The following is a 27250-nucleotide window of genomic DNA, read 5'->3' as shown; positions in this document are numbered from 1 at the left end:
GCAGAAAGAGCAGCAAAGGTCAGCCTGACTCTGAACCTAAATTTGGCAGCTGGGTACAGAGCTCAGTCTGTCAGACATCTGAAGAACTCATTTGTTTGTGGAGTTACCTGAGCTTTTGATTGACGGTGTTACCTGATGCGTTCCATTGCCATTCTGTGTTCAGTTTCAATGCACAGCATACTATTTTTGCACTTTTCAACACAGATACAATGTTCTGTGGCTTTATAATAAGAGGCTAATGGAAGCTTGGGAAAAAAAGGAAAAAAGAAAAAAGTCTGTTTAACAGGGGGGAAAAAAGGCATTATATAATAATATTTCTAACTCATCTTCAGTTGAAAATTTCCAGTCTGAAATGTATCTGGTGGATCATAGATGGTAAAGATTTTTATCAATGTTTATATGTTTCTTTTAAAGGTCATGAAATGTCATAAGAAAAGACTGAAAGCACTTCATGTAAATCATTCCTGGAGCATATCCAAGTAGCTTTTATCTCCTGGCTTCGATTTTTCTTATTTTAAGAGCTGCAAGCAGCAAAGCCACTTTTTCTCCACTTAAGTACAACAGGAATGTGGGGAGAGGGAGAAGCCGGGGGAATGAAAAAGGACTCAGTGGAAAACATCAGTTCAATTTTATGCAGAAGGTGTATACCTGCATGCTGAAGGGATTCTGATCATCTTGGCTGGAGGCTACAAGATGACACCAATCAGTTGACTAGCTTGAGGGCATTATCAGAGATGACCAAACCATGTTTTGGTGCCTCCACGTGTCATCGTAATGTTGGGTAATTAGAAACGTTCGTACTTAGAGTAAAATCTGTGAGGCTGACATATTAATATGTGAGTTAGAGAAGAGGGAAAAGGCAGAGAGAGTAGCAACAGATTCATTTCTCAAGTGAAGCTAGTCTGTTTTTTTTCCCCACTTTTTTCTCTGACACAAATTTAATAGAAAATATTGTTTGTATAGGTTAGTGTTTTTTGTTTTTTTTTTTTTTTTTACAAACTGGTATCCGTTTATTTATTTTTAGTATCAAATCCTTATGAGTATTAAAATTAGACATCTGAAAAGGAACCTTCCAAGTGATGAAACTCATAGTACAGAGTACCTTCATCAGTGACCTGATGGTGTGGGGATGGCCAGATTGCCCGCACCAGTTAACGTGCTGGCCTGTGGTCATAGATTTGATCGCATCCCCCCAGTCTGGACAAGGGCCAGGCTGCTCTCTCGGGTCTTAATCCACTCAACATTTAAGGTCTGTGCTTCTCTGGCTCAATGTGCTGCAGTATGTCCCTGCCCATGACCTCTTTCCCTGGGTGCTAGATTTGCCTTCTCTGTCCTTTGGCTCATGAAGTCTGAGCAATTCAAACTTATGCTTTCCCTTGACTCCAGCTGTGGAGGATACCTAGGCTACATTGTAGGGCATGTGCTAATCATAAGTAAAAAGAAGCAGATTTTCCATAAGCTTTTGAGTATCTTGGTTAGTAGCAGAAGTACATATATAGGTTTAGGCAAAAATAATAAATCCCTTGTACATTTTTTTGAACAGAATCATACAATTTTGTTGGAATGGTTCCTCACCTGGATGGCCCTTCTGCTATACAATTGTGTTCGTGCATTTATTTATTTCCTTGTCTGTCTTTATTTTGTCCCAGGTATATTGCCTGTCTTCTCAGGCTGCCTGTTTCCCAAGTGTCTGATGAGCACCCAGACAGCAGAGGCAACACCTGGCTGGGGAGTTCTGCCATGATATCCACGTCCTTTCAGGAACACTCTGAAAGAAGTTCATTAGAAAAAAATCATTATTTGTCTCTGAAACTAAACTGAGAGTAAATTACACAGGTCTTCAACTTCTCTTTTCACAGCAGAAAGTCTGAATCAAGAAGGCTGTAGAAGTATTTGGGGCTGTAGTAGGCAAGTTACATTGGAGCCTTATTTTTGAGATTTTGGAGCTTTCTTCTGAAGAAAAAATAATCACCTTGCAACCAAATCAGAGCATTCAGCAGCACCAGGGGAATATCAAGTATAGAATGTGAACTACAAATTGGCTTCTAGACTATGGTTTTGTTCATTAGACTTGGCACACTGGAGAAAAACAAGGCAGAGAGGGAAGGATGTGGACATATGGAAGCTAGTGATTAAGGTTATTGGGTGTTGTAATATATGAGGGAGTATCAGTGACTGCTAGAAAAACACGCTTTAGAAAAGCGCGGGCCCCACAATACTCCTGTCATCAAGAGAGCAGAAGAGGAGCAGATCAGGTTTCTTCTTCTATCCCCATACCAATATTTCTAACTGTCTGTGCTGGTACTTCTGCTGATAAAGAGTAATGGAGAGTTTGGAAGAAAGCTTCAGTCCCTGCCTTTGAAGAGCTGGTTTATTGTTGTAACTTCAGCTAATAAAGAGAAGCAAAGCTTCACTAACTGGGATATGATCACCCAGTGTTCATAGAAAGTGATGTAATTCTTGTATTTACAACTATGTACTATTTTCTATACTCTAGTTTAAAAATATTTTTGAGAGATTTCTTCTATTTACAAACCCTAGAAGAATATTATAGCAGTCAGCTGCTCGCTTCCCTTACCATTTTGCAGTGATGTGGTGTACAAATTATGAGTTTGTAATTGTGATTCCTGCTTTGAGTGCTCTGAAAAATTGTAACCTAATTATTTTTTTTCTTTTAATACATATTTGCAGCTGAGAGTTACAAGGAAACCCAGATGGTAAAAATAAAAGAAGAACCAATGGAAGTTGACATTCACGATTCACAGGCTTCAGTGTCACCCAGCCAACCCAGCCAAAATGTTGGCTACAGCACTTTATTAGGGCGAGACATTAGTGAACACATACAGAAGGCACCAGAAGGTCGTGTGCTCCCAGAAAGAAATCTATTCAGCCAAGATATATCAGTGAAGATGGCATCTGAGCTGCTCTTCCAGTTATCAGGTAAAAGCAGTGGAAATAGTTGATGGAATTTAAAGAACAAAAAGAGATTGTGTATAACCATTAAGGTGTTATGAATGTGTGAGATTACTAAAAACTGGAACATGATAGGAATTAGAGCCCTTCTACCCTCACATTTGAAATGCAGAAGTCTTGCCAAATGTTCCCCATAGTTAACATATGCTTTAGAGCACTGTGACAGTCAGGTCAGGTTCATAATATTTGAACTGAATTGGAAAAGCCAGAGTTCAACTCCTGTATTTTTGAAAGCTAATTAAATAATTAGTGACAACTGGTTGATCGAGGCTTGGGAGTATAGGGAAACCTATAGATGGCAGTTCCCAGCATAAATGGGCAGCGGCTGCAGCACAGTGTTCCTGGGAATGTTCTGTCCATTTCATAAGGAAGGTGAACCTCAGCTACTACATAAATGCAATGATTTTAGCACTGTTTAATGAATGCTTGTAGTGCACACTGTACGTGGAGCACTAGCACTGAAATACGAAGGTAAGAAAAATTGGTGTGAGTTTTTTAAAAAGTGCCTATCCTCTAATCATGTTGTAATCAATTGCCCTAAGTTACTCTGGATAACGTTGTTAACAGAAAGCATTAAAATAGTGCTACTGAATAGAACTTGATAGGGAAAATATGATAAATGCTAATCACAAAATAATAATAATAATGTATGTTCCTCTGCAGAAAAGGTGAGCAAAGAGCACAATCACAATAAAGATAATGCCATCAGAACTACAGCCAGGTAAGTGCAGTCCATTGTTATCTATAAAGCTGTAGTGCAAATGGCATTTCATAATTCTGCCTTGGGTATGCAGATGTGTCTCTCTCTTGCAAATGTGACCTGATACTACAAGTGTAAGATATTTTCATGCAGCAATGTAACATATATCTGAAAAATTACACCTATAGGTCTGATTTCTTAGTGTCCATGATACAAAAAAAGGCCTTTGGGTGAAAATGACTGTTCTCCTCTGATCAAGTATTCACACATGGTTTTAAGAATTGTATTTTTCTGTTTTTTTTTCTACAAAAACTGAAACTTAAAAGAAACTGCATGCTACATGCAGTGCTTGAGGGAAGAACAGGGTGGCAACTGGATTTTAAGACATGGACCAATGTAAGATGAGGTGTTGTGATTCAGTCTTCTGGCAAGCCTGAATTTCTTGAACAAAATTTCAGTTTGGTATTTCTACCCTCTCGATGCCTTCTAGAGATGAATTTTTAAAAGCCAAACTCTAAGAGACAATGCTAATGAAACATTTGTTCAAGATTACAGTCACATTAACACACTAAGTGAAATTATGCAAGAATTAAAAATATGATTCAATGATAGCATGTGTTGTTAAAGAAATACGTACTTTCACAGAACCACAGAATCATCTAGGTCAGAAGAGACCTCCAAGATCACCGAGTCCAACCTCTAACCTAACACTAACAAGTCCTCCACTAAACCATATCGCTAAGCTCTACACCTAAACGTCTTTTAAAGACCTCCAGGGATGGCGACTCAACCACTTCCCTGGGCAGCCCATTCCAATGCCTAACAACCCTTTCAGTAAAGAAGTTCTTCCTAATATCCAACCTAAACCTCCCCTGGCACAACTTTAGCCCATTCCCCCTCGTCCTGTCACCAGGCACGTGGGAGAACAGACCAACCTCCACCTCGCTACAGCCTCCTTTAAGGTACCTGTAGAGAGCGATGAGGTCGCCCCTGAGCCTCCTCTTCTCCAGGCTGAACAATCCCAGCTCCCTCAGCTGCTCCTCATAAGACTTGTTCTCCAGACCCCTCACCAGCTTCATTGCCCTTCTCTGGTATTTTGGCTAGGAACAAACCCACAGGTTGTTTAAATATGTTAGCCGCAAAGTGAGGTGTCCCTAGGGGAAAATTCAAACTTATTATGTAATAAGTGGCAGCTAAAATTGGTGAAAACTTAGTAGCCCATGGTGAGGAGTGGGCAGGAATTGGCTTCCAAATCTGAAACTTAAATCTCTGATACCTTCTTCAGCTCTCACCTGGGGCAAGAATACGTTAATTTCCTACCTGAAAGCTCTCTAGTCAGTGCAGATGGGTTGGAGAAAACATGCTGGAGAGTCCCTTCAAAGATAGGATAAGACCTTCTGTGCCTCTGCAGCCCCTTCTGCAGAAGTTCTCAGGGTGTACAGCGCCTGCTAACTAAAACAACTTTGTCTAGACAGAATTTGAAAAGCATTTTGCTTACAGAAGAAAAGATCTCTGAAATATGTTGATCTTAAATTCCTAGACCCATCCCATTCTTTCATGGTAACTGTAATAAATTTGTTTTTAATAAACTGAACAACTCAGTAAATGCCCGTTAGGGACTTTTTGATGTTACGAGTTGAAAGAGAATTAAATTGAGCTTTTAACTTTTGGTTATTGTGAATGCTTTCCATATTTGCTAGTTTGGGAATTTATGGGTTATGGAGACTGCACAGCTTTCCCATTACTTCTTGAAAAAACATAAGCCTGAGAGATACATATAAAGATGAATGCACATATTGTCCAACTTCTCATTAACCATCCAGTGTGTATTGCGGAGAGGGAGCGATAAATAGTTGGTAAAAAATAGATTTCAATGTCTCATGATACCAGAAGGACTGGTGTGAGAATCCAGAGCTACTTTTGGATCTATCAAGGGTAGTTCAAACTGGAAAGGTTAAGGACAGTTCAAACAACCTCCCCTTCTGGCTGCCACCTTGTCAGAGGGTAACGCAGTTGGCTGTTGTCAAACTCGCACTGAATTTTACTGAGAAGTCCTGATAAGGGCTGCTACCCCTCAGGGTATGAAAAGCTGCATGCCTGATTCAATTCTTCTGGGTGCTTTTCTTGTCTTACCTATCTATCAACAGAAGAAGACATGAATGAGAGGAGCTTCTTAAGGGGAAGTCAGTAAGTCTACTAAATCCTGCAAGTTCAAACAGATTAACTCAAAAGACCTTCCCAAAAAAAGAATCAAAACACCCCAAACCAAACAAACAGCTGGAAGCCTTTACTGGTAAGGGTATGACACCTTTTCAAAAATAGAATGTGATGGAGCAGGCAGTGGAGGATAGAGGCATGAAGGCTGCATTAAGAAAACGTGTAGTGTTGCAGTTTGGCTCACCAACCTACATCTGGAGTCATGACAAGAAGGCATTGGAATCACAATTGTTGTGTGAAGTTTGCTGACAGCTGCAGAAAGTCAAGGCGAGGTCATTGTTGTCCACCTGTGAGTAACTGGGGAGTGGAGAGATTAAGCTGTGTCATTGGTAAGAGTCTTAAATCAGCAAAGCCCAGCAAGATGGGGTATGCAAGCACTTTTTGCTGTCTTATTCCATGTTAACATTTCTAACCGTCGCTTATCTGTTGCTGTTCCTTCTGTGAGTATTCTTGGACTTTGTGAGCATATACATCCATATGACTTTGCTCAAGCAGATGAAACTGGCAAGGATTCCTCACAGCTCAATGGCTGAGTGAGGTGGTAGAGCCTGCCATCTGTGATCTGAAGACAGAAAGTGGAGAAGCAAATGATCTGGAAGTGAATACACCAGCATGAGATGCCAAGATAAGTTTCTTTCATCTAGAGATCTGTGTAGACAGAAAACTGGAGAAGTGCAGCCAGAAAAATAAAAAATCTTAAAGCCTAACCTTCAACACAAGGGACTTTACTTTGCACCGTGATTGAGAACAATATATGTAGTTTCTTACTACGAAGCAGGAGCTCTCCCTCCTTATTTTGCATTGGGGATTGGAAGGCATATCCACTGAAATAAAAACAGTAGTAGGGCTGACACTGAAGAGGCTCAGCTGCCATTCTAGAGAAAGGCAAAAAAGGTAAGGATGATTTTCTAATTCCCTGAAGGCTGATGGTGGAGAGGGGAGATTCTTAGGACACCAACACAATGTAGTCTTCAACAGCAACCTGCACATGATACATGTCATAGCCTGAAATAGATGAGATCTGCATCATTTTGCTCAGAACCAGCAATGAGCAGCGTGCCAGTGATTGAATCTAAGACACAAGCAGGCAGGCCAACATGGAAACCTGAGTGGATTACAAGATTTTGAAGACTTACAAGAGTAATAAAACTTTTTTATTGGTGTTTTTCTTTCAAATCATTGTTAACCCAGTGAAAGGAATGTTGCAATAAATGATGCCATATTTTTATACAGCGTCAGTCTGTTTTATATTATTTCACCCCAGAGTGGGAGTGTGAGCCTTGGAAAAGTTAACTTTTGCACGTGTGGGCTGGAGCTGTTCATTTTATCCTGCTTAATCAGCTATCTGCATACCCTGAACTGTTCAAGGTTTGGAGCAGCTTCATGCCTTACCTCCAGCACAACCGGTTTGACTCTGCTTATGGTTATGTTCAGACTTCTGTAGAAATACCAAAATATCCCATTAACTGTCACATATAGAACAGCACAAAATAATAGTTAAAAAAAAATAAAACAAAACTTTTGAGAAATGAAATAATATGATTGTTGAAGGTGTTACTTGATCACAGTAACTAATTATCAACAAGTTTCCCAAAGGTTGAAGAGATCTGAATGGAATACAAGTGTGACTCAGTGGAGAACACAATGTTCACTCTCTGCAGAAAGACCATATGTTGGAAAAGCTCTGCAGGTGCCATTGTATAGATTGACGCCTTGTATATCAAGACTAGTAGGGTTAATATGGGTGGTCCTGCTGGCACATACTCTCTGGTTCCGGACTACCTGCTGTGCAGTGCTCCTCAAGAACTTGTACTACATTCCTTATCCTGAAAGGGTTCCTGGATTTTATTGCTCAATAAGAATAAAATGCAGAAATGAGCTGGCTTCCTGTCTTACACCTTTAAAACACCTCTAATACAGCAGCCTGTTAAGAAATCTCAATACTGTAAAGATCAGATTTAAATGTAATTCCCATTTTGCTTAGAAGAAGTTCATATTTTGTATGCAGATGGAATACACTACATTAGAAAACAGCTTTCCAAGAGGGATTATCCTTTTCCATTTTTAATTTATAATGTAATGCTTACTAATGTCTGTCTGTACTGTGGACAAGGGATCCTTGTTTCCGTTATGATCTTTAACTGAGCAGAAAAAAAATACTTTCACAGAAATGCCCATTCACTATTGAAATTAACGTTTTACTGTGTGTTAATTAAAACCAAAGCATGTTATACTTTTCAGAATCAAGTGGCTGGTGATTTATGCTCTATTTGGGAAGTCACCATTCAGTTTGCATGTGTGAATTGTTCCCTGCTTTAAAAATCAAACTGGTGGAGTTAATTTCATGCATGGGATGTTGTGTCAAAAGAGAACTGTTCAGCATAATTTTAACCTAAAATTTGAAAAGTTTTGTTTTGAACATAATTAATATATTCATCAGACTATTAAATACTCTAAAATATGTAATATAGTATTTTGCACTTTTCCTGGTTGCCCTCTCCAGATATGACAGTAGAATACAAATTTTTGAAGCATTAATTTTCATGATCTACGCTGTGATGTGATACAGCAAATGTGAGATGTTGAAATACTGTAATTAAAAACATTTTGGGAGGACTTCAGTTTTGATTCAGATGCAGTTTTCCCGAAGCATGCTCCTTCTCCACACCTTACCTCACAGTCTGCATATCTTTCAGCATGAATTCTGTAAATTAAATGGGGCTTTTAATATAATGTTAAGGTCAAAAATCGTGCTTGCTTTTTTTGTTGTTGTTGTTAACTGCTGTTTTGTTTACAAAAAGACATCTTATTTTCCCCATAGCCCTTTCTTTTCCGAAGACACATTTAGACAATCACCGTTCACTTCCAACACAAAAGATCTCCTGCCTAATGAAACAGCTCTTCATGGAAGGACATCTGCACCAGGTCAGATACCTTTTTTTCTTTCATTAATTCCAGTCAATATAGGTTTTTTTATTGTTATTATTTTTATTTTCTTACTGTAAACAGCAACAACACCTGACCAGTGCTCCTAAAACGTAGTTTACTTTGTCAAAAGGTAACTGTCTTTCCATCACAGTAAGTGCTTAATGGGAGGAAAAAAAATGATTTATTTATATTACTACTCTTTAAACTGCTATTGTGAATTGTATAAGGAAACAAAGACTCTATAACAGATTAAACAGCAGTATTAACAGGTAGGTTTTTTTGGTGTGTGTATTCCATGTTTAAATGAACTTACATCTGATTACTGCCTGCCATTCTCTTGTTACTGGCCATTTCTATCTCCATCTCTCACAGTATGGATGAAATGTTTGCAGTATGCGCATGAGTGGCTGAGCTTGACAATACAATTCTCCTGCCTTTAACAGTAATTTAGAAACATTTTTGGAAAGATACGGAGTTCTAACAAGATACCGAAAGGCCTTGGCCTTGGTGTCTGTGGGTGCGTTCCCACTGATCTTCTGAACCAGCTGACAGGCATTTTATGCCCAAATGTAGCTTGGGCTATATTCTGCATTAAAAGAGAGAATATAGACATATATCAGTACCATTCAAGGTGGCACTAAATACATGCAAAACCTTGATACGTGCCTTTACTGTCCTGTTGCAAAATATCTCGTTTGCTAGTTCACTGGTATCTGTTCTTAAATTAATAGCTCTTGAGTTCTAAAGGTCAGTAATTACACAGCCAGTAGCAGTGGGGGTTATTCACCTTTTCTTAGCGATCAATAAAGTTTTGGGCATGTTACTGCTAATTTTCAACTATAGACTGTCATTTAATTTACAACTTAACAGACCCTTCATTTTGTTTAATGCTTGAATAGTCATTTGACAGCTTGTGAAGTGGCAGATGAGGTTAAGAGCTAGATGTTGTCTAAGGGTAAATATTCATGGCAGAAAAAGAAGAAAAATTGTAGCAGGAGGACAAGGGTCTTCAGGCTATTCTCAACTACACTTTCCCAAGGAAGGTAGTGGTTTTTGTAACCTAGGACTAGGTGAACCAGATCAGTTTTGCGGTACTTCTAAGTATTAAAATGTAAACCAGGTTATCGCTTCAATTCTGGCTTTTGACCTTGGCATAATATAGAATATTCATATACCCAGATGAAAGACAAGAACTCTTGGACTCCTTAGGCAGCGCTCAATACCTCAGAGGACATGGCCTCTAGCAGTAATGCTCTTACATCATACCAAGATGAATGTCTAAGAATTCTGATTCTCAATAAGACTTCATTTTAAGTGAGGCCACTAAAACTGTGGATGGGTTTTGGTAACATGTTTAAAAGACGTAAATTATCTAGTTGGTTAGGACATCCTGGAGTGTTAAAATGGCTATTGAGGAACTGGTTTTTATATGTTCATGATGCCCCATATTGTACTTTATGGAATATAAGTCTTAGCTGGATAGGTCTGTGCATTATAACAAACGTTAAAAAGACTCCAATATGTAACAGCAGTATATATACTGAAAATCTAAAAATGTCAGTTTGTTTCATTTTTCTTTTTGCAACAACACTGTCATTCATTTTCTGAGCTTCATAATAAATTCTTGGACCTGAACAGCAACTTTACAGTAGCATCAGGAATGTGATTTAAATTTTTAATCAATTACAAATGTAAAATTCATGTAAAAGAACAGTAGAATATCCACAGGTAGATTTTCTACGAGTTTCAACCTTCTAAGAAGAAATAATCTACATGGTGCTATGGATAGCTCAGAAAAAGCTTCATCCCTGCATAGAGTAGCATAAAGGAACAGTAACAAACCACAGTAAAGGCCAACCGGATGTAAGAGAAAATGCTGTGGAAATGTATATGTGGTGTGTCCCATGGTTAAATTGTATGTATGCTTTTGGTTGACATTTGTTTGGGATTATTTCATCCCTGAAATGGGATAGTAAGAACTAGAAAAGAACAGCACACAAAATGACAGGAAATTTGCAGTCTGGTGTCATCTTCAAGTCATCAATTAAAATACAAGCAGATTAGCTTCTAACAGCCAGCAGCATTCAGTAAGCAGTGCCCACACCCAAAAATGCCACTCTGTGTCACTGTCACCACGGCTAACGGAGGCTAATGAACAAGTGTGGGATCTGAGCTGCTACTCTGCACTGGTGCTCTGTGACCTGGCACGGCTCAGGCAGGCAGAGTGGCGTGAGGAAGCCTTTAGGTCGGTCAGGGTGGCTTTGGTGAAACTCCATCTCCATGCTTCTTTCCAAGAGAGTACCAGCACAAACTGATGTATCCCCAGACTCCTGCCAATTTTCTGTGTGCAGACTTCTTGGCACCCTAGCTGAAGAGGAATTGGGAAAGTGACATGAACATGGGACGGTCAGATATCTCATGTGTCAGGTTCAATTCTTTTCTATATTAGGTAACAATATTATGTAATTGTATCATTTATCAATAATCCATCTTAAACCTGTCATCCTTACTTATTTGTATGAGGACACTGTTTCAGAAGCTCACCTGTTTTAAGAGTTGGACCACTCTCAGCCAAAATTTACTCACAACAACGTCCACTTTTTTTTTTCCTTTTATCATGGTATCCTTCAGCTTTGATAATTCTTCTCTTTTGTGGCCTCATCTGATGTGCTATTTTATATCCCCTTATTCCAGCCTTCATTTTTGGAAAAGTAAGCCAGTCAACATCTTTTAGTCTCTGTTGGTATGATAGGGTTTCCATTCCTTGACCAGCATCATAGCCTTTTTCTGTCTCTGTTTAGGGCAATTAATCTCTGCAAATATGTGTAGTAAGAACTACATATGCTATTCTACGTAAAGTCCTACCAATTACTTTTTCAGTAGCGTGAAATCTTTATGTATATTGGAAATGCCTCTACTGATTAATCATAGTCTTTAACTACAACACACTGATGACTTGCAAATCATTTGCTAATCAAATAGTGACATGTTTTTCTTTTCCTTTACAATTTCAGCTGATGATTCCACAGCATGCAACAGCAATTCTTCTTGTTACTTCATAGGCATATGACCTTGTAATTTGAATTGTTTCACTTGTTATTGTAGCTATCAAGATCATAGTTATTTCTTTAATACTCTGAAATTTCTGCATATTTATACTTTTGTTAATGCAATGCTTAAAAACTCAAAGAGGATTTTTAAGCTGGTCCACAGTTCAGTCTTTTAGACTTCGTATAGTAGCAGCCCTTCAGCCTACTGCCATCCTTCTTAGTGCAAACCACTTCTCTTCATATCCAGTTTATAAGGGAATTGCAAGATTAGGAATTTAAGAGGAAGTGCGCACTCTGTAGGGCACTGAGTATGTAAGATCCCCAAGGAGTATGAAACAATTAGGAAAGACCTATTAAAAGATGTGTGAAATGCACTGATTGGGGCACTTACTGGGAGAAAAAATAAGGGGGGGGAGGGGGAAGGATGGCATAGCAATATATTTAACCTGAGATAAAGGTGAAAGGAATCCTGATCAGCAGCAGTATCACAGGCAGGAGAAATAATTAGCATGTAGCAGCTTTTAAGTCTGGTAACCAATGAAAAAATCTCCACAGCTGTTAGAAGGGGAGTCCAGCAGAAGTAATGGTACCTCCCTGATAATCTGTGGTGAATTGTTAATATTTTGAGGAGGGAAGAAAGTTTCCTGTAGTACGTAGTTCAAAAGTATTAGATGGGTTTGGGGAATTATTTCCCTTCCTTTCTGAAGTGTTTTGTACCTTAATAAGCATATGAAATTAATTGCAGTTAATTTTCTGGATTATTCTACTATCTAAATATATTCACTTCTGTTAAAAAATTAAAATTAAGATAGTATTGATGACCACTTCAAACAGTTTGTGCAAAAAATACAGTAGTATCAAAGTCATATCCAATACAAAGGTATATTCAAAGCAATTCAACAGTTCGAGCTTTTTCCTTTAAGAACAGCAAAGTGACCTTTTTTGGCCTAGCAAAAGGTAAGGGGAAGAAATGAAAATTTTCATTTCAAACAGTTGCTTTAAAAGGGCATTTTTATCTCCTGTTTTATAAGACTGGTTTCTTTTGACAGAACAGTTTAGTTGTATGTCAGACTATGTAGTTCAGCCCAGATCCCTAGATAAATCAAAGACTTGATCTTATGCTGGTGTTCCTGACCCTTAGCCAATCTTTAATGTGTTTTAACAGTTTTCCAGTATCTCATTGACTCATTCTGTAAATCAAACCTGCCTCCATGAAATGCAGATGAGTGATATTTACTATTTTTTTTCCAGTCAGTTCATTAATATTGTCAAAGACTCTAACCATGGGTTTGAGAAGGATTTTTTCTCCATGCATATCTGTATGTAGTATAAGAATATTTCATTATTTTCTCTCCATTTCACCAAGAACTTTGTATCATCTTTCACTTACATTGCCAGTGCCAAATATTGAAACAATTTCATCTATAGAGGATTTTTATTTTTATTTTTTTAATTTCATCTTTTTGTGAAAATTTACTGTAACTTGCAAAACTGTAATTTTGATTGTGATAAATGAATTTCGCATGGATGAAGTGGACTTCTGGAACTGGAAGATGTAGGTTTTTGTGACTTGTAGCCCATGAATAGTTCTGGCTCTCCAAGCTAAATTTACCACTGGTATTTATTTCAATGAAATAAAGCAAATAAAGCTTCTGTCCTCAAGTCCCTTTCTGAAAATGCATCAGTCTCTTCTGTCACTGGGTCTCCATGTTCTGCAGTGACCTGTAAGATGACAGCCCATGCTTACTCTTCAGGAATGCCCATAAGCCAATATTGAATCAGTAGCGTGATACTTTTAGGTCAGTAAAAAATTGGAAACATTGTGCAAAACAATTGTCAGTTGTATTTTTAATGATGATGCCATTGGTGGCATTATCCTATATTTGCATTTATTGAATTAAATTAATATATGTGACAAAGATTCCTGTATGTTTACAGCTACTACAGGACTATTCAGCAGATGTACATGTTTTTCCTGTAACCCTTCATACTTGCACCCTCCTGTTTCTGTTCTCTAAAGCAGTAATTCCACAGTAACTTTAATAAGCTAAAATAGGCAAATCTGCCTGCTCCCTGGGCATGTTTTTGCACGTTCTCCAATGCAGTGGTACTGATGTTTGTGTGGCCATATTGCAAGCTGGATCGGGGGAACTAGCGGACTACTCTCTTTTTTCTAATAGTTTGTTGGGATGTGAGCAGGGTGAAGGTAAGGCCGTATCTTCTAGCCATATGACCCTTCAGCATTTATGTGAGATTGATGTGGTTGTGACCGCACTTACTTTGTTTCGTATCTTCTGTGACTGTAGTTGAAAATAACTCTTGGACATACAGGGTTTAACTTGGATGTGATAAGTAATTAAGCTGTTCACTGCTGTCCAGGTACCGTATGCTTTAGAATGAAGTAGTTAACATGTTTCTTCCTTCCTAATCCCTTTTTAAAGACACTTTAAGGTTAATGTTGTAATCTTGATGTTGTGATTTTGCATATGTGGCTTAAAGCATCTAGAAAGTAGGTAGCAAGAGCCCTTTTGGTCCAACCTACAAACATGCTCATTGATATACAGTATTTCTGGCAGTATTTGCACTGTGATTGTGGCTTCTGCAGCAAACTAAACTTCTGCAATTATCCATTGCAACTAGTTCTGAATTTTGGGTCATCTCTGGGTTAGTTAAGAAAGTCAGGATTTTGATAAATTGAATATGAAGTTAAGAGTGAATCTGGCTATAGTTTCAATTTCTCCACAAGTTGCCAGTGACTCTTTTCCAGCTTGGCCTCTTTTAGCCTGTTGCCAGACTTTCTATTTTTAACTTACCTTATGTTGTTCCTGAGACCACTGTAACTGCACTGTAGAGATGGAAGGAGACCTCGAGGCTTTTATTTCTGTGGCACTTCTGTCACCCTGGAAAATGTGCTAGGCCATAGGGGACTGTGAAATGCACAGGCCCTAAGGATTCGGCTGAAGTGCTCAACAACGAAATGTTGGCATTTAAATTGCCATTGTACAGCTTCCCAGCTATGTACCCATGGAGTTAATTAGAACAATTCACACCTTCTTACCGTTGTTGTTTACTTATATCTGCCAAAAAGCCTCTAACTTCACATTATAGGTAATTCCCTGCTTGCTTTATGAAGGTTTTCTTCGCAATCCTAAATGCCAGAATGTTTAAAGGAAAGCTAGGATTTAAGAATACAAATACAAGCATTTGATTTTCTAGTATATTCAGAGCAGCAGAACCTGTGGACTGTTATTTCTGAGAGAATCACAGAATGGTTGAGGTAACAAAAGACAGTTCAACTAGACCGGTCTAGTTCAGCCTGGCTGCTCAGGGCACAGTCAGTGGGTTGCTCAGGACCCTGTCCAGGCAGGTTTGGTATATCTCCAGGGACGGAGACTCCACAAGCTGTCTTGGCAACCTGTGCCAGTGCTTTACCACCCTCACAGTCCAAAAAAAAAAAAAAAAAAAGTGTTTTCTTATGTTTAAATGAAATTTCCTGCATTTCAATTTGTACCTCTGCCTCTTCTCCACTGAGAAGAGCCTGGCTTTTTCTTCGCTGTTCCCCCCATCAGGTATATATACATGTTGAAAAGATCCCACCTGCCAAGCTGATCCCTCCAGGCTGAGCAGTCCCAGCTGTCCTTGTATGACAGATGCTCCTATCCCTTAGTCATGTTTGCTGGACTTCAGACTTTTTTTTAAGTCTAAAAGAACATTTCAAAATCCTAGGAGCGTTTTCTGGCCCTGTGATGGATTAGCAATTTTTTATTGCCTATGTAGTAGCAGAGGGAGTCCACTTGCACATGAATTGACTTACCTAGTGCACTTTTTCCTCCTTTATCCCTTTATTTTTGGTGTTTATGATCATTGCATTTGCTTACAGTTTTGCTCTGAGTTATGAGCTTTGCCCACCCAGGACATTTGATAACCCCTTCAGTTTCTTGATGATACTAGTGCCTGATCCCTGTTGGCTTCCTGGCAGCGTGGAAAAACATAGAGTGGCACTTGAATCGCTATGCAGGGTTTGCTCCACCAGGCATTTGTTCCTGTTGTTCATTTCCATCTCAGCATTGTTGTGAAATGTGCGTGTTGGAAGCAGTGCTGGAGGTAGATGCTACGCTGCTGTCATCACTGCCTGCAGTACACAGTGTTAGGTACTCACTAACCCTCCCAAAATCTGGTTCATTCGGTCTTCAAAAGCGACCATTTAATTTTATTTCTCTTCTGATACCTGTCTGGGGTGAAATTCAACCAGATACTCTCTTTCTGTGTATGTATATGAATCCATGCAGATACCTGAAGAATAGTGGAGAGAGCCCTCTGACAAATCCAACCGATGTGACAGCCTCATAAATGGTAGGAAAATACTTGTGACAGAGTGGCAAATTGATTTGAGTAGTTCATTTAAGTTCCTGATTCCCAACGTGTATTTTACTTTGATTCTTCACACAAAAAGTACATCTCTTGGGTACACGCTACCTGGTGTACGCTGTCTTTGCACACGTTAAGAGGCTAAGGATTGTCAGCCATCCTGGTTGCTCTCTGAAGTCTGATAGTAGGAGACAGATAACTGGCAAGTTGTAGACAGTGATTCTAGGAAACCGAGATAGTTGAACTGCTGAAGAAGTGGGCTGCGCTTGGCATAGTTCCACAAAGAGAGACAGATTTTCAGAATTTGTTCAACATAATTCAGTGCTAAACTGTGTGACAGTGGTTCTGACTCTTGCTTGTTTTTATCTATAGCATCTTGTCTTCAGGTTCCCCTGATCGTCTGCCTGGGCGCAGCCTTCTTTTGCTGTGTGCCCAGCTGCCTTGACAACCAGCTTGCACTGCAGCCTTTGAGCAGGGGGGTCTGAATTTCTGCTTCTTTCCTTGGAATCTCTTTACCAAGCAAACTTACAGGATTACATTTCCTTTTCAGTTTTTTTCTGGGTCTGCTGCCAAGCATGTTTGCATCTAATGCACGTGTGTTGCAGGTCTGTGGTGCAGTGATAGTGCCCATCTCCTGAGCAGCCATCACACTTCAAAACTAACAAGGCCCCTTTCAAAAGAGAAAGTATTCTTAGGCAGAAGAGACCATTTCAACTCATCAAATCTCCTCTTGCTCAAAAATGCACAGTGCGTTCTTTGGCTAAAATAGGACAACTGAAGTGTGCATCATGTGCAAATGTGTACATGTTCAAATTTTTCTTAACAATCATAATTTATTGGCCATTCCCACAGCAACTAAGGGGACTGTGATCAGATCCTTCTGAGGAACGCATGAAACTCCTGGTGAATTGTCCACTCCCTCTCTAAATACAGCATATGCTAAATAGCTGGGCTTTGCAAGAATTGCTGTGGGCATACAGGGCTACTACTTTTCCTTGTGAAGGCACTGCACTGATTATTTTGCCTGTTATTTACAGGACCTTCAAGATGAAAAGTGTTAATTATAATAGACAAACAGAAATACATTCAGGTCCATGTCTAATGGAAGTCTTTAAAGGCACTTCTATCTGAAAAGTTATGATTTTTTAATGGGCAATTTTTATTATGGGCTGCCTTTATACATGGTATTTTTTTCAGTCTTACACTGCATGATCTTCTCATACAGACAAAAATATTTATTTTCATTTCATTTCATTTCCCTTTGTGTTTGTTCCTCCTAAAGCAGGATCAGCTTCATGGTAAATGGCATAAGAAAGTCATTTTGCTCAGAACAAATACCTTCCGGTTTCATTCGGGATAAACCCATGTTAGACTCCTTTCACTAAATCCAGCAGACCAGAAGCTGTTCATATCACCATCATCAAATCCAAGTCAAAATGGGCAAAGGTAACAGTTTCATTCCACATGGAAAATAAAACTTAGCATTTGGGCTTTCTTTTTACCCTGAGTAGGGCAGGTTTTGCTACCTCTTAACATCTTTGGATGTGGCTTCTCAGTTGTTTGACAGCAAGTGATTTTTTAAAAAGTAAAGTAATTGTAGCCATCAGTATTTCAAAATAAATGTGTAACACAAGTGGAGGTCAAATCTGAGAAGGGCTTACTGAGCAGCTACACTCATCCAAAGCACAGAATGAGAAATGTCAGATTTTGCCTAACTTGTCTTCTGGGAGACTAATTCAGGGCAGCACAAGGTTGTTTAGCTGGTTCTTTGGACCTGTGTTTTGATGCAGGTGACAGAAGGCAACCTGGTGAAGAATGGCCATGAACTGATGAAATGTGATTTTCAGGAAGGGAAAAAGGGAAAACAGCAAACTAACAGCAGTTGGCCTCAGGGAGTACACTTGTTACAAACAGGGAGATCTGTGTGGAAAAAGACCTGACAATGGTTGTTGCCAGGCCATTAACGAAACTTGACCCTTACGTTGAGTGAAGCTTTTGGCGCTGCTTCCCACAACACAGTAAGGAGGAAAACCTAGAGCAGGTGAAACTTTAATCAGGTGGGTGAGGGTAGCTGTCAAACCCCAGGAACCAAGTGGGATTCTGCAAGGGTCTGCGCTTGTTCTCATATTGTTCAGTCCTTTAATTAATGTAGGTGACAGAAGAGAAAATGTGCTTATTAAATGTCCAGGTGACACCACGCTGGGAGGTGCCTTAATCACTTCAGAGGACAGAAGTAGAGTTCAGTCGTGTCTTGAGGAAGTGAAGAAATAGTCTGGAAAACATTGGCTAACTCAGTGAGGACAAAATTCCATGCTTGGGTGAATGGTGAGCGCCACAAAAAGGGGGGAGAGATGAACGGCCAGGCAGTGCAACTGCAGGGAAGAATCTGGATCAGTCTTGGTCAAACACTGTATGTGGAGCTGACAACATACACATTGCAGAAAGGCCAGATATCCCTTTGAGATGTTGGGAATGTTGTCTGTAAGGCACCTGTGGTACTTCTTGCTCTACAGCTGGAGCCCTGAATCCAATTCTGGGCTTTGTAACCCCAAACCAATGTGCACGAGAGCAGTGGTCAGAGGTTGAGAAACCACGAGCCATGCATAAAGGTTGAAAGATTTGTGTTTATTCTGGAGAAGAAAGAGGAGAGACACGATAATGCCATTCAAATATGTAAAATGACAACTTTAGGAGAAAAGGAATAAATCTTGCCTATGTTCATGTGAGTAAAATATAGAATAATGGATTTAAATGACAGCAGAGGAGATTTAAGTTAAACATCAAGTAAAACTTTCTAGCAGTGGGGGGGGATTTTGCACTGGAACAACTGCCGTGCAGGCTGTGTTGCCTCTGTCACTGGAGGATTTTTTTTTTAAATGTTAGACAAGCACCTGTCAGGACTGATAGGTATGCTTTGTGTGTGGTGGGTGCACCTTTGGGCGAAGGAGAGGAAAAAGTGGCTTCCTGAGGTCCCTTCCAGCTCCAATGCTGTGATATAAATTCAGTAGCAAAGCTGTAATGGTGATTAAATAACCTTTTGAAAGAGACTTGATAGATTGGGCTTTTGGCTTATAAATGCTCGGCATGCTGGGTTTTAGACTCTGCATGTTATTCAAACTCATATGAAGTCTCATGTCCTCTTTTGTCTGTCTTAATATCAGAAAATTTTCTAAAACAGACCGAATAGGAAACTTTTCCAAATACAAGCCCAACGTGAAATAGAAAGAGAGGTTTTAAAATGACTTTTCTCGCTCTGCAAAAGGAATAGGAAGACATTATTCTTTCGCATTTCTTTTCAGTTACCTTGGGACTCTCCAGTCCTCACCTGTCTTATTTTGTACAAGGTTGTCTTCTATGATATTTGTCTGCCTAGGAGTAAATTAAATGCAAAATTCATCAGGCTACTGGGACAGCTTAAGAAAAAAAAAAGGCCATTGTTGAAAAAATATCTAAGCAAGAGAAGAGGCTTTTTTCTTCTACAGCCCTATTTCAATCAGGGTACAAAGTTCCCTGCTGTTTCCTGGATGTTTTAGTCGAGTCCTGTTGGGGCCGGGGGCAATGCCGATTACCCTGGTGCCCTGCGGATGCAGCCCGAGCAGAGGCAGATGGGAGCAGTGCAGAAGGAAGGTGGGACACGTGTTTATGGAAGAGAGAGAGGAGAGGTGAATCTCCTCTTAAAGAGGAGTGAGTTAAGGGCTTCAAGGAAATGGCAGATTCGTTACTTATCGCTCAGGAAATTTGCAAGAAAAGCACAAGAATTGTTTTCTTTTACAGCAGCAACCATGTACTGTGAAGGGTGGTACCTCTCCCCCAGCAACTTGCAAGGTGGCTTTTGCTGGATGTTTGCAGTTACTTTCATTTAGTTTTGAATCTTAATTTATTCAGGTCAGGAAGAGGTATTCAGTCTGTGCTTGGGATTGGGTTTTTTTTGCATCCCCTCCACTGATGTTTCTGGTCACCAGCTTACGATTTCCCTCGTAAAGAACTTTTTACTCCTCTAGAAAGAATGCAGGGAGCTGAAAAGAAAAAAGTAATCAAAAGGCCAATTTGTCTTTATTTGTATCTGAATCCTGGATAGAGTACAAGTGTTAGACTCTGCAAAGTGCCCTAAATGTGCTATTACCTCCTCTCTATGGAAGAAAAGCCCCCACTTCAGGTGGACTTGCAAGTAGAAATTGGCATAGTGACAAAAAGAACTTTATACACATACGATAACAGTCCTAAATATGTATGACAGTCACTGAATCGTGTTTAAAAGTGTTTCTTAGAAAGTGTGTCTTAAACAGAATTGTAGGGAAGAAACTCAAAGGGTAGAAACCTATTGGCAATACAGAAATGAATCAACTGTGTTTTAAAAATAACAATAGGAGCAAATTATACCTTCATAAGTTCATTTGTATTCAGTATTGTAGCACCCAAAATAAATGTTACAGTGTAAATGGATGAGATAAATGTGAGGGCCACCTACCTGAGAGTGAATTGGAGGGGGAGCTTATGCAAATTCATCGTGGCACATCTTGCAGCTATCATGGAGAAAGTTTCAGGGAGACGTTGTAGTATTCTATTAAAATAAAGCATAGGACAACAGAGAGCACATTATCAAGTTTTTCTCTGACAATAGATACAGAATTTAACTTTTATTTATAATAGCTATTATTTCTAAACAAGAAAAAAAGTTGTGTTGATCGAGCCTTTTGCTACTCAGGGGACTCATAGCTCTATTGGCTGACAGTGAGCAGATAAGCTTTCAAAAACACATTTTGGGGGAATTTGCTGCTAGTTTCTTTCCCTTTCTTGCAATGTCTCAACTCTGTCTAAGAAATAAACCAGTTTCCATGTGGACCGTATTGCATTATCTCACATATAGTTATGAAACCAAGCTGACTTTCTTCACTGTGATAACTGTGAATGACAGAGGAACTGCTGGAGCCTGTGCAGTGAGCAAGATGGACTCTTCCATGACCACTACTTTCTGGTCAGAAATGTTACAGCTTAAGGCCTTACTTTGCATATGTCAAGAATTTTACATTGTTTTATTCCTTCTTACTGTGTATAGAACAAAGTTAGCAGCAAGAAAACCCTGATTATGCTTTATCCTAAAGCAGTACAGTGCATCATAGAAGCTGGGTGGTGTTGTCCAGTGTTATTCTCAACTTGATGTTGTAGTGTACATTGTTATAAAAATAATGTATTTCAAGAAATGACTGGAAAATTATTGCAGCTTTAGGATTTATTAAAAATCTGCAACTCCAGCCACCTTTCACAGAATTTACAAACAAAGACTGATTTAAGTTTGGAACTGGGAAGGAAATTTCTGTTTTCTTGGTTGTTTCTAAAGTTTCAAGTTTAAAGTGTACAGTAAAAGCAAATCTGACAGCTTGATAATGCAGATGAAGGTTATCCCAAACCTCACTGCTTGGTCAGAAGTTCTCTGTTTGATAAGTGAAGTTGTAAGAGAAGTTGATTTTTAAACAAAGGTGGGAAGTGGACTTGTGTTTTAAAGTCAGTGTATCCCTGCCTTATCTTTGTCATGATATGGGTTCTATTCTTCTCACCCTGCTTGTAACTGCCCGTTTTTGAGCAACGGGCTTAGTCTTAGTGGTGAAGTGCACCATTTTCCAATGTACCTGTGCAGAAGCATCTTTAAAGTTCGTCTTTTGGTTTAACTTTTTTTTTTTCCCCCACAAAAACAAGCATCTTTATCACTTCTCAGTGACCTTTTCAAATGTTGTCGCCTATCATCGTGCATTTGGAATAACTCAATGCATAATATTAATGTTTCTTTTTGTGGTTTATACAAGCTCTTTATTGAAATACTTTCAAGTCTTTTTGCTTGATGGCTTCAGAAAGAGCTACTTAAGCACCATACTTCTAATACATAAAATCATTTGGTTTCTATTTTCTCCCATACCAAGGATTTTAAATTACCATAACATGACTATCTGTTACCACACTCTATAGTAATGTTAGTTAGTTATGAAGAATTTGAGGAAAAAAAAAATAAGAGCCTGTTAACCTAGTTGGTAAAGTTGTTTTATTTAGCAATGAGGTGTCCTGTGCTTCCTCTTTGCAGTTTTTTTTCTGTCATTCAGACAGCTTGTGTGCAGTTTTTCAGGATTAATGAAATAAAAAGTACATGTCCCCCTTGCAAGTGGAATTATGGTTTGTATATTTGGGCAGTAATTTTTTTATTGAGTATTGCTGTAGTTATTAAAATCTCCCAAAATAACTTCTCTTATCTGATGCACGTTGTGACTGGGTACACAGGCTTACATAAGCCCTTCCTTTGTTCATGCTTCAAACTTGGTAGCTTGGCCACAGGGCCCTGCTGCCAGCACTAGACAGCTCCCAGACTGGTGCACGATCACCTCTGGCCAGCCAGAACACAAGCAAGGGGACTTGGGTTTATCTGAACAGATGCCCCTGAATTGGTATTGCAGCACTTACTGCCTTTAATAGCTACAAAAAGTCATTAAAAGAAAGCCCACAAAGGTGTCAGGCAAAACAGCTTGGAATTTCAGCTGAAGCTTTGTTTTTATTTATATACATATTTCTTATTTCTTTTTATTTTTGTGGGGTGCATAGATTTTTGCTTTTATGCCAAAAAGCTGTTGCTTATCACTGGCTAATAGTGGATGAGCCTGCTCACAGTAAAAGATAAATCCCAAAATAAGATGAGACAGGTTGCTGTGATGCTGGCTGAGACAAATGAAGACTGCAGGACCACTAAGGATCACAGATTCCTTAGATAACTAGCAAGACATATCTTACTTAAGAACTACAGTATCTGGAAGGATTCCACCATTTATTTTAACTGACTTACTAGAAATAAGAATTCTGGTGCCACAAATAAAACCTTTGTGAAAGTAAGTTGGGAAGGAAGTAAGATATATAGTATCTGGAGCACTGCAATTTCATACACTCAATATATTTTTGAGCTTGCAAGCCCTTCTCAGGCTTTCAGCAAACAAGCTTCCAGCAAAGCCTTAATTACATATTCCACAAAAGAAGTTCTTGATTTTTAAATACTGTGTGCTTGCCAGAGGTGATAGATGAACGCGTAGGTGGAAGGCTCCAAAGCAGTAAAATGCATCTTTGATGATGTGGACACTGCAGAGAACAGGAAGACATAATAACATAGATGAATGCAGAGGAAGAAAAGAAAAAAAAATCTGTGACCAAATACATGTTTTTAAAGCAGTGTTTGTATGATTGCCTGATCTGAATGCCTTGTTTCTGAATAAATCATTTCTTGAACTTTTAGTTTTTTAGATGCAACAGAATAAAAATAACCTTACAAATGGGACAAGTTCTTGTGACATTCCGATTCAGCTGCATACAGTATATTTACTTCCTGGGTAACAGTGAGGTACTTGAAAGATGATGCTAACAGCAATCCATTTCAGGCTGGTAGGAACCAAAAGTTATCTGGTGACTGTTGAATTGCCTCAGTCTTTCAGAGCAAAGCTGAGGTGTCCTGTCGTGGGACATCTGCACTTCTAGTTGTGTAGGTCCTCTTGCCATGAGGATCTATATGAGGATCACAGAAACCTGGTTACTTTATCCAGCACTGTTTTCTGGTCAGTTTATTCATTTTCTGTTTTTGTGGAGTTTTTTAGATGCTTTTTCCCTTGGGAGCTTCCTTCTACATCTCATATTCTTCACATCAAGTTTTGTCCCTGAGGAGTATGAGGAGGGAGGTATTGCACATTTCATTTTCCCTTTTTTTTGCATCAGCTATTATCTACCTTTTCCCAGTTCATCTCTTGTTCTGCGTTTGGCCATCTCTCCCTCTTAGTGCTCAGCCTCCCCCTGCACGACTGTTCTGCCACCAATTCCTCTAGATGTCTAACTTGTTTTCTTCATCACGTTTCGGTTGCAAGGGGGTTTGATCAAAAACAGTCTCACCACCACTCTTTATTTTCTCCCTTCACAGAATTTCTGTTCACTTCATTTTCAAAATCACTTACTTGATTTCTTCTTGACTGTCTACGTGGTATCAAACTGTCTGAACAACCCGAAGTGTAAATATGATACACGCTCCCAGAAGAATGGAGATGATAAATGTTGACCTTCCTTGTTAGGTCTCATCAGCACCTCTCACTTCTACCTTTTTAAGGAATGATTATTGGAAAGGACAATCTATTTAATTTTTATCTATAGGATTCTCTGGGACTGTAAGGATCTGCCCTTGCGAAATTTGTTGCTTCTGAGGTCTACGGAGTTGTGAAGATGAAACAGAGAAGCAGCTGTTTAAGTGATTTATAGGGTGTCAGAGCAGACAGTAAACCAGCAACGGTTATAAATATGAATTTATCTTCTTTGAAAAATGCTTCATCATATATGTTTTGGTTGTTTTCTTATCTTTATATTTTTCAGTTAAATAGTGGTTTCATTCTTTCAGTTATTGGTATAAAGATATAAAGCTAAGCATTGCAGTGAACCACAGATTGAAATACAATGTAGTATAAAGCACTGTGAAGCAGTAATTGAAAAACACACAAGCTAAGTAAAAGAAAATAAGTAATCAAAGTACCACATATCAGAGCCCAAATCCAGTCTCTTGGGAAGTTTCTTTGTATGTGAGAGCTTCTAGCAGTCACAATGCTGATTTAGTGACTCTAGACAGTTACTTATGTATTCAGGTCACACTTTGTTCTCTTCTTCATTTAGAGCTTCAGCCAGATACGGTATCCTCTCTCAGCATTTGACAGAAGTCAGACTAAGGCTTTTCAGGAGGGGTGGTTAATGCGTTCTTCATAGCGATATTACCAGTTTGAGGTTACAAAAAACGAGTTCACTGCTAAATGTGAAAACCAAAAATACATACATGTTCAAAATTATCACTAACAGCTTAGGAAAGGGGTAGGTAGTAATTATCTCAAGCCACTGGGCTTTGCCTACCAGAAATTATTCTGTTTGAAGGGGCAAGGGGAGGGATGGAGCAACATTTCTGCAGCTGTTGTCTGCCGTATCCTCACCACAGGGAAACTTGAGGTGGGGACAGTCCCAGCTCTTTCTAACCCCATGGGGAATGGTCAGCTTTAATACAGGTACTTGTTATGAAGTCGACTTGGGGTTAGTAGGGAAGTGATGCCAGGTGATGCAGAAGGGCAGGAAAGGTGACCATAAAAATGCGTTTCACTAAATTTCATGAAGTTTTACTTTTATATTAAAAAATAAAATCTAGCTCTTAAAACTTTCATGCAAAACTATTTCAAAATAATTTTATTACTAACCCTTAATATGCTGAGTCTTAAACTTTCTCTTACTTTTTAATGATGTACTAGAGAACTTGGAGGCCTTCCATTTTACTAAGCATACTTTGTTTTAAACTCCACAACCTATGCAGCCTCTTACTTATTTAATAATTTCAGTATTATTTTGTCTTTTTTTTTTTTTAACATAAATGCTTTGGAATTTGCTGTTGAATGTTTAAAGCAGAAATCTTACATCAGGTCTTTTTTTTTTTTTTTAAGTATGAGAATGTCTTGGTGAAAGATGGATTTCTATGAGACATCTCTCGCAATGGTGACTTATTATTTAATGTTAGTTGGTCTCAGTCCATCTTCCTCCTGGCCACTGAAAGACCCTCTGTGTAAAGTATTCTTAAAACGATACTTTCTTGGTAAATGCTTTGGGATACACAGAGAACGCTGTGCACAAACCAGTGTTAGGATCTTGCTTCACAGAAAAGACCATTCCCTGGCATTAGACACAGAGCCCAAGGACTGAATATGGATGTTGACTCACCCGATTCTTCAGGTCACTGGCCAGGTCAGTTACTGTGTGTGTTTTGGGGAGTTTTCTGGACCACCACGTGGACACAGGGCTTAGGCTGCAGACAGAGTTTTCCAGAGGGTGAGGTGGGTAGAAGTAGGTGGTTTCCCTCGGAGCTGAAAAATCTCCCACGAAGTGCTGAGGCTCCTGCTGCACCAGAGACCAACTCTGGTCTGCCATGAACAAACTAAGAAGCTCGCTGAAAAGAAAAAGCTTTGCTATAGATAGAAGATTCAGTAGAAAGAGAAGAAAGAAGCACTGTAGTTAGGACTCCAGGAATAAATCTTTAAAGTAAACATAAGTACTTTCAAAACACCTACAGTATCCTCTTTTGCATCAATGAAAAATATGCAGCTGCTTTGCGGGGAACTAGCTTTCACCAGCTCGAGATAACCAGAGAGTTGATATTTTTCTGACTTCCTATGAGCTTCCCAGAACTGATAGCTATAAATCTGCCAGAGGGAAGAGGATATTTCTCCTACTTAAGAGATAAAAGAGAGCTGATGATTAATGCTGAAATGAATTGTTAGGAGACTTATTTACTTCTAATTGAGCCTACTTGTTTGGTATGTGTCCCAATTAATTCATTTTTGTTGTGACCATATTGAGGCAACCTGCACCTGTGTGACCTTCTCTTATAATTATTACCATATGCCTTTTTTAAAGCACTGTTTCGATGATGTCCTCAAGAAGCTCTGCTAAAATAACTGTAACGGTAGTACAGAGTCAGATTTTTCCATTGTTTTGAATTCGAGGATGGTAACAAAAAGAATCATTTGTTATTCAAGTTCTTGGAGGTTAAGGGTTATGGTCCCTTAGGGGGGTGGGAGTGAGGGTCTTTTTTAATTTCACAAAATGGCTATTTTGAAGAGGCAGGACTTGTTCCATGACTAGGAATTTTTTAAGAACCAATGTGTTGTTGTTGGATGGTAGTACTCAGAAGTGCCTCATAATTTCTCAGCTGTGCTGAACATTGTACACACACAGGGTCACACGAGAAAGGAACAGGAGCTGAAACAGGGCTGGCAAATACGACCATCCATAAACTTGTTGAGATTGCTATGTGCAATCTCAGCCCTAAATGAGGCATTGTTTTTGTTACTGTTTAAATTAATTACAGTATTTGACAACTATTTGCCTAAATCACAGCAGAGTGAGATGGACACCTATCTGTGAATGAGAGACTCTTCCAGACATGCTAGCCAAATTTGCAGTGGTAGGTAATGCTGCCTGT

At 39.1% G+C, this 27250-nt stretch overlaps 1 protein-coding gene across 14 annotated transcripts in view; it reads left to right on the top strand.

Moving 5' to 3' along the window:
* Window positions 1–27250, top strand: part of ZNF827 (zinc finger protein 827) — a 160192-nt gene that overhangs the window by 119067 nt on the left and 13875 nt on the right. For all 14 annotated transcript variants that reach the window (XR_007166113.1, XM_048071772.2, XM_013175072.3 and 11 more), the window contains 3 exons: window positions 2692–2940; window positions 3637–3694; window positions 8712–8815. Coding sequence is in view for 13 of the 14 variants with exons in the window: in XM_048071772.2 (XP_047927729.1) it covers window positions 2692–2940; window positions 3637–3694; window positions 8712–8815 (411 nt within the window). In the remaining variant the exon portion in view is untranslated. The remainder of the gene's footprint in view (window positions 1–2691; window positions 2941–3636; window positions 3695–8711; window positions 8816–27250) is intronic.

This window comes from Anser cygnoides, chromosome 4 (genome assembly GCF_040182565.1).
Source record: "Anser cygnoides isolate HZ-2024a breed goose chromosome 4, Taihu_goose_T2T_genome, whole genome shotgun sequence".
NCBI lineage: Eukaryota > Metazoa > Chordata > Aves > Anseriformes > Anatidae > Anser > Anser cygnoides.
This window is presented reverse-complemented; position numbering and strand designations above follow the sequence as displayed.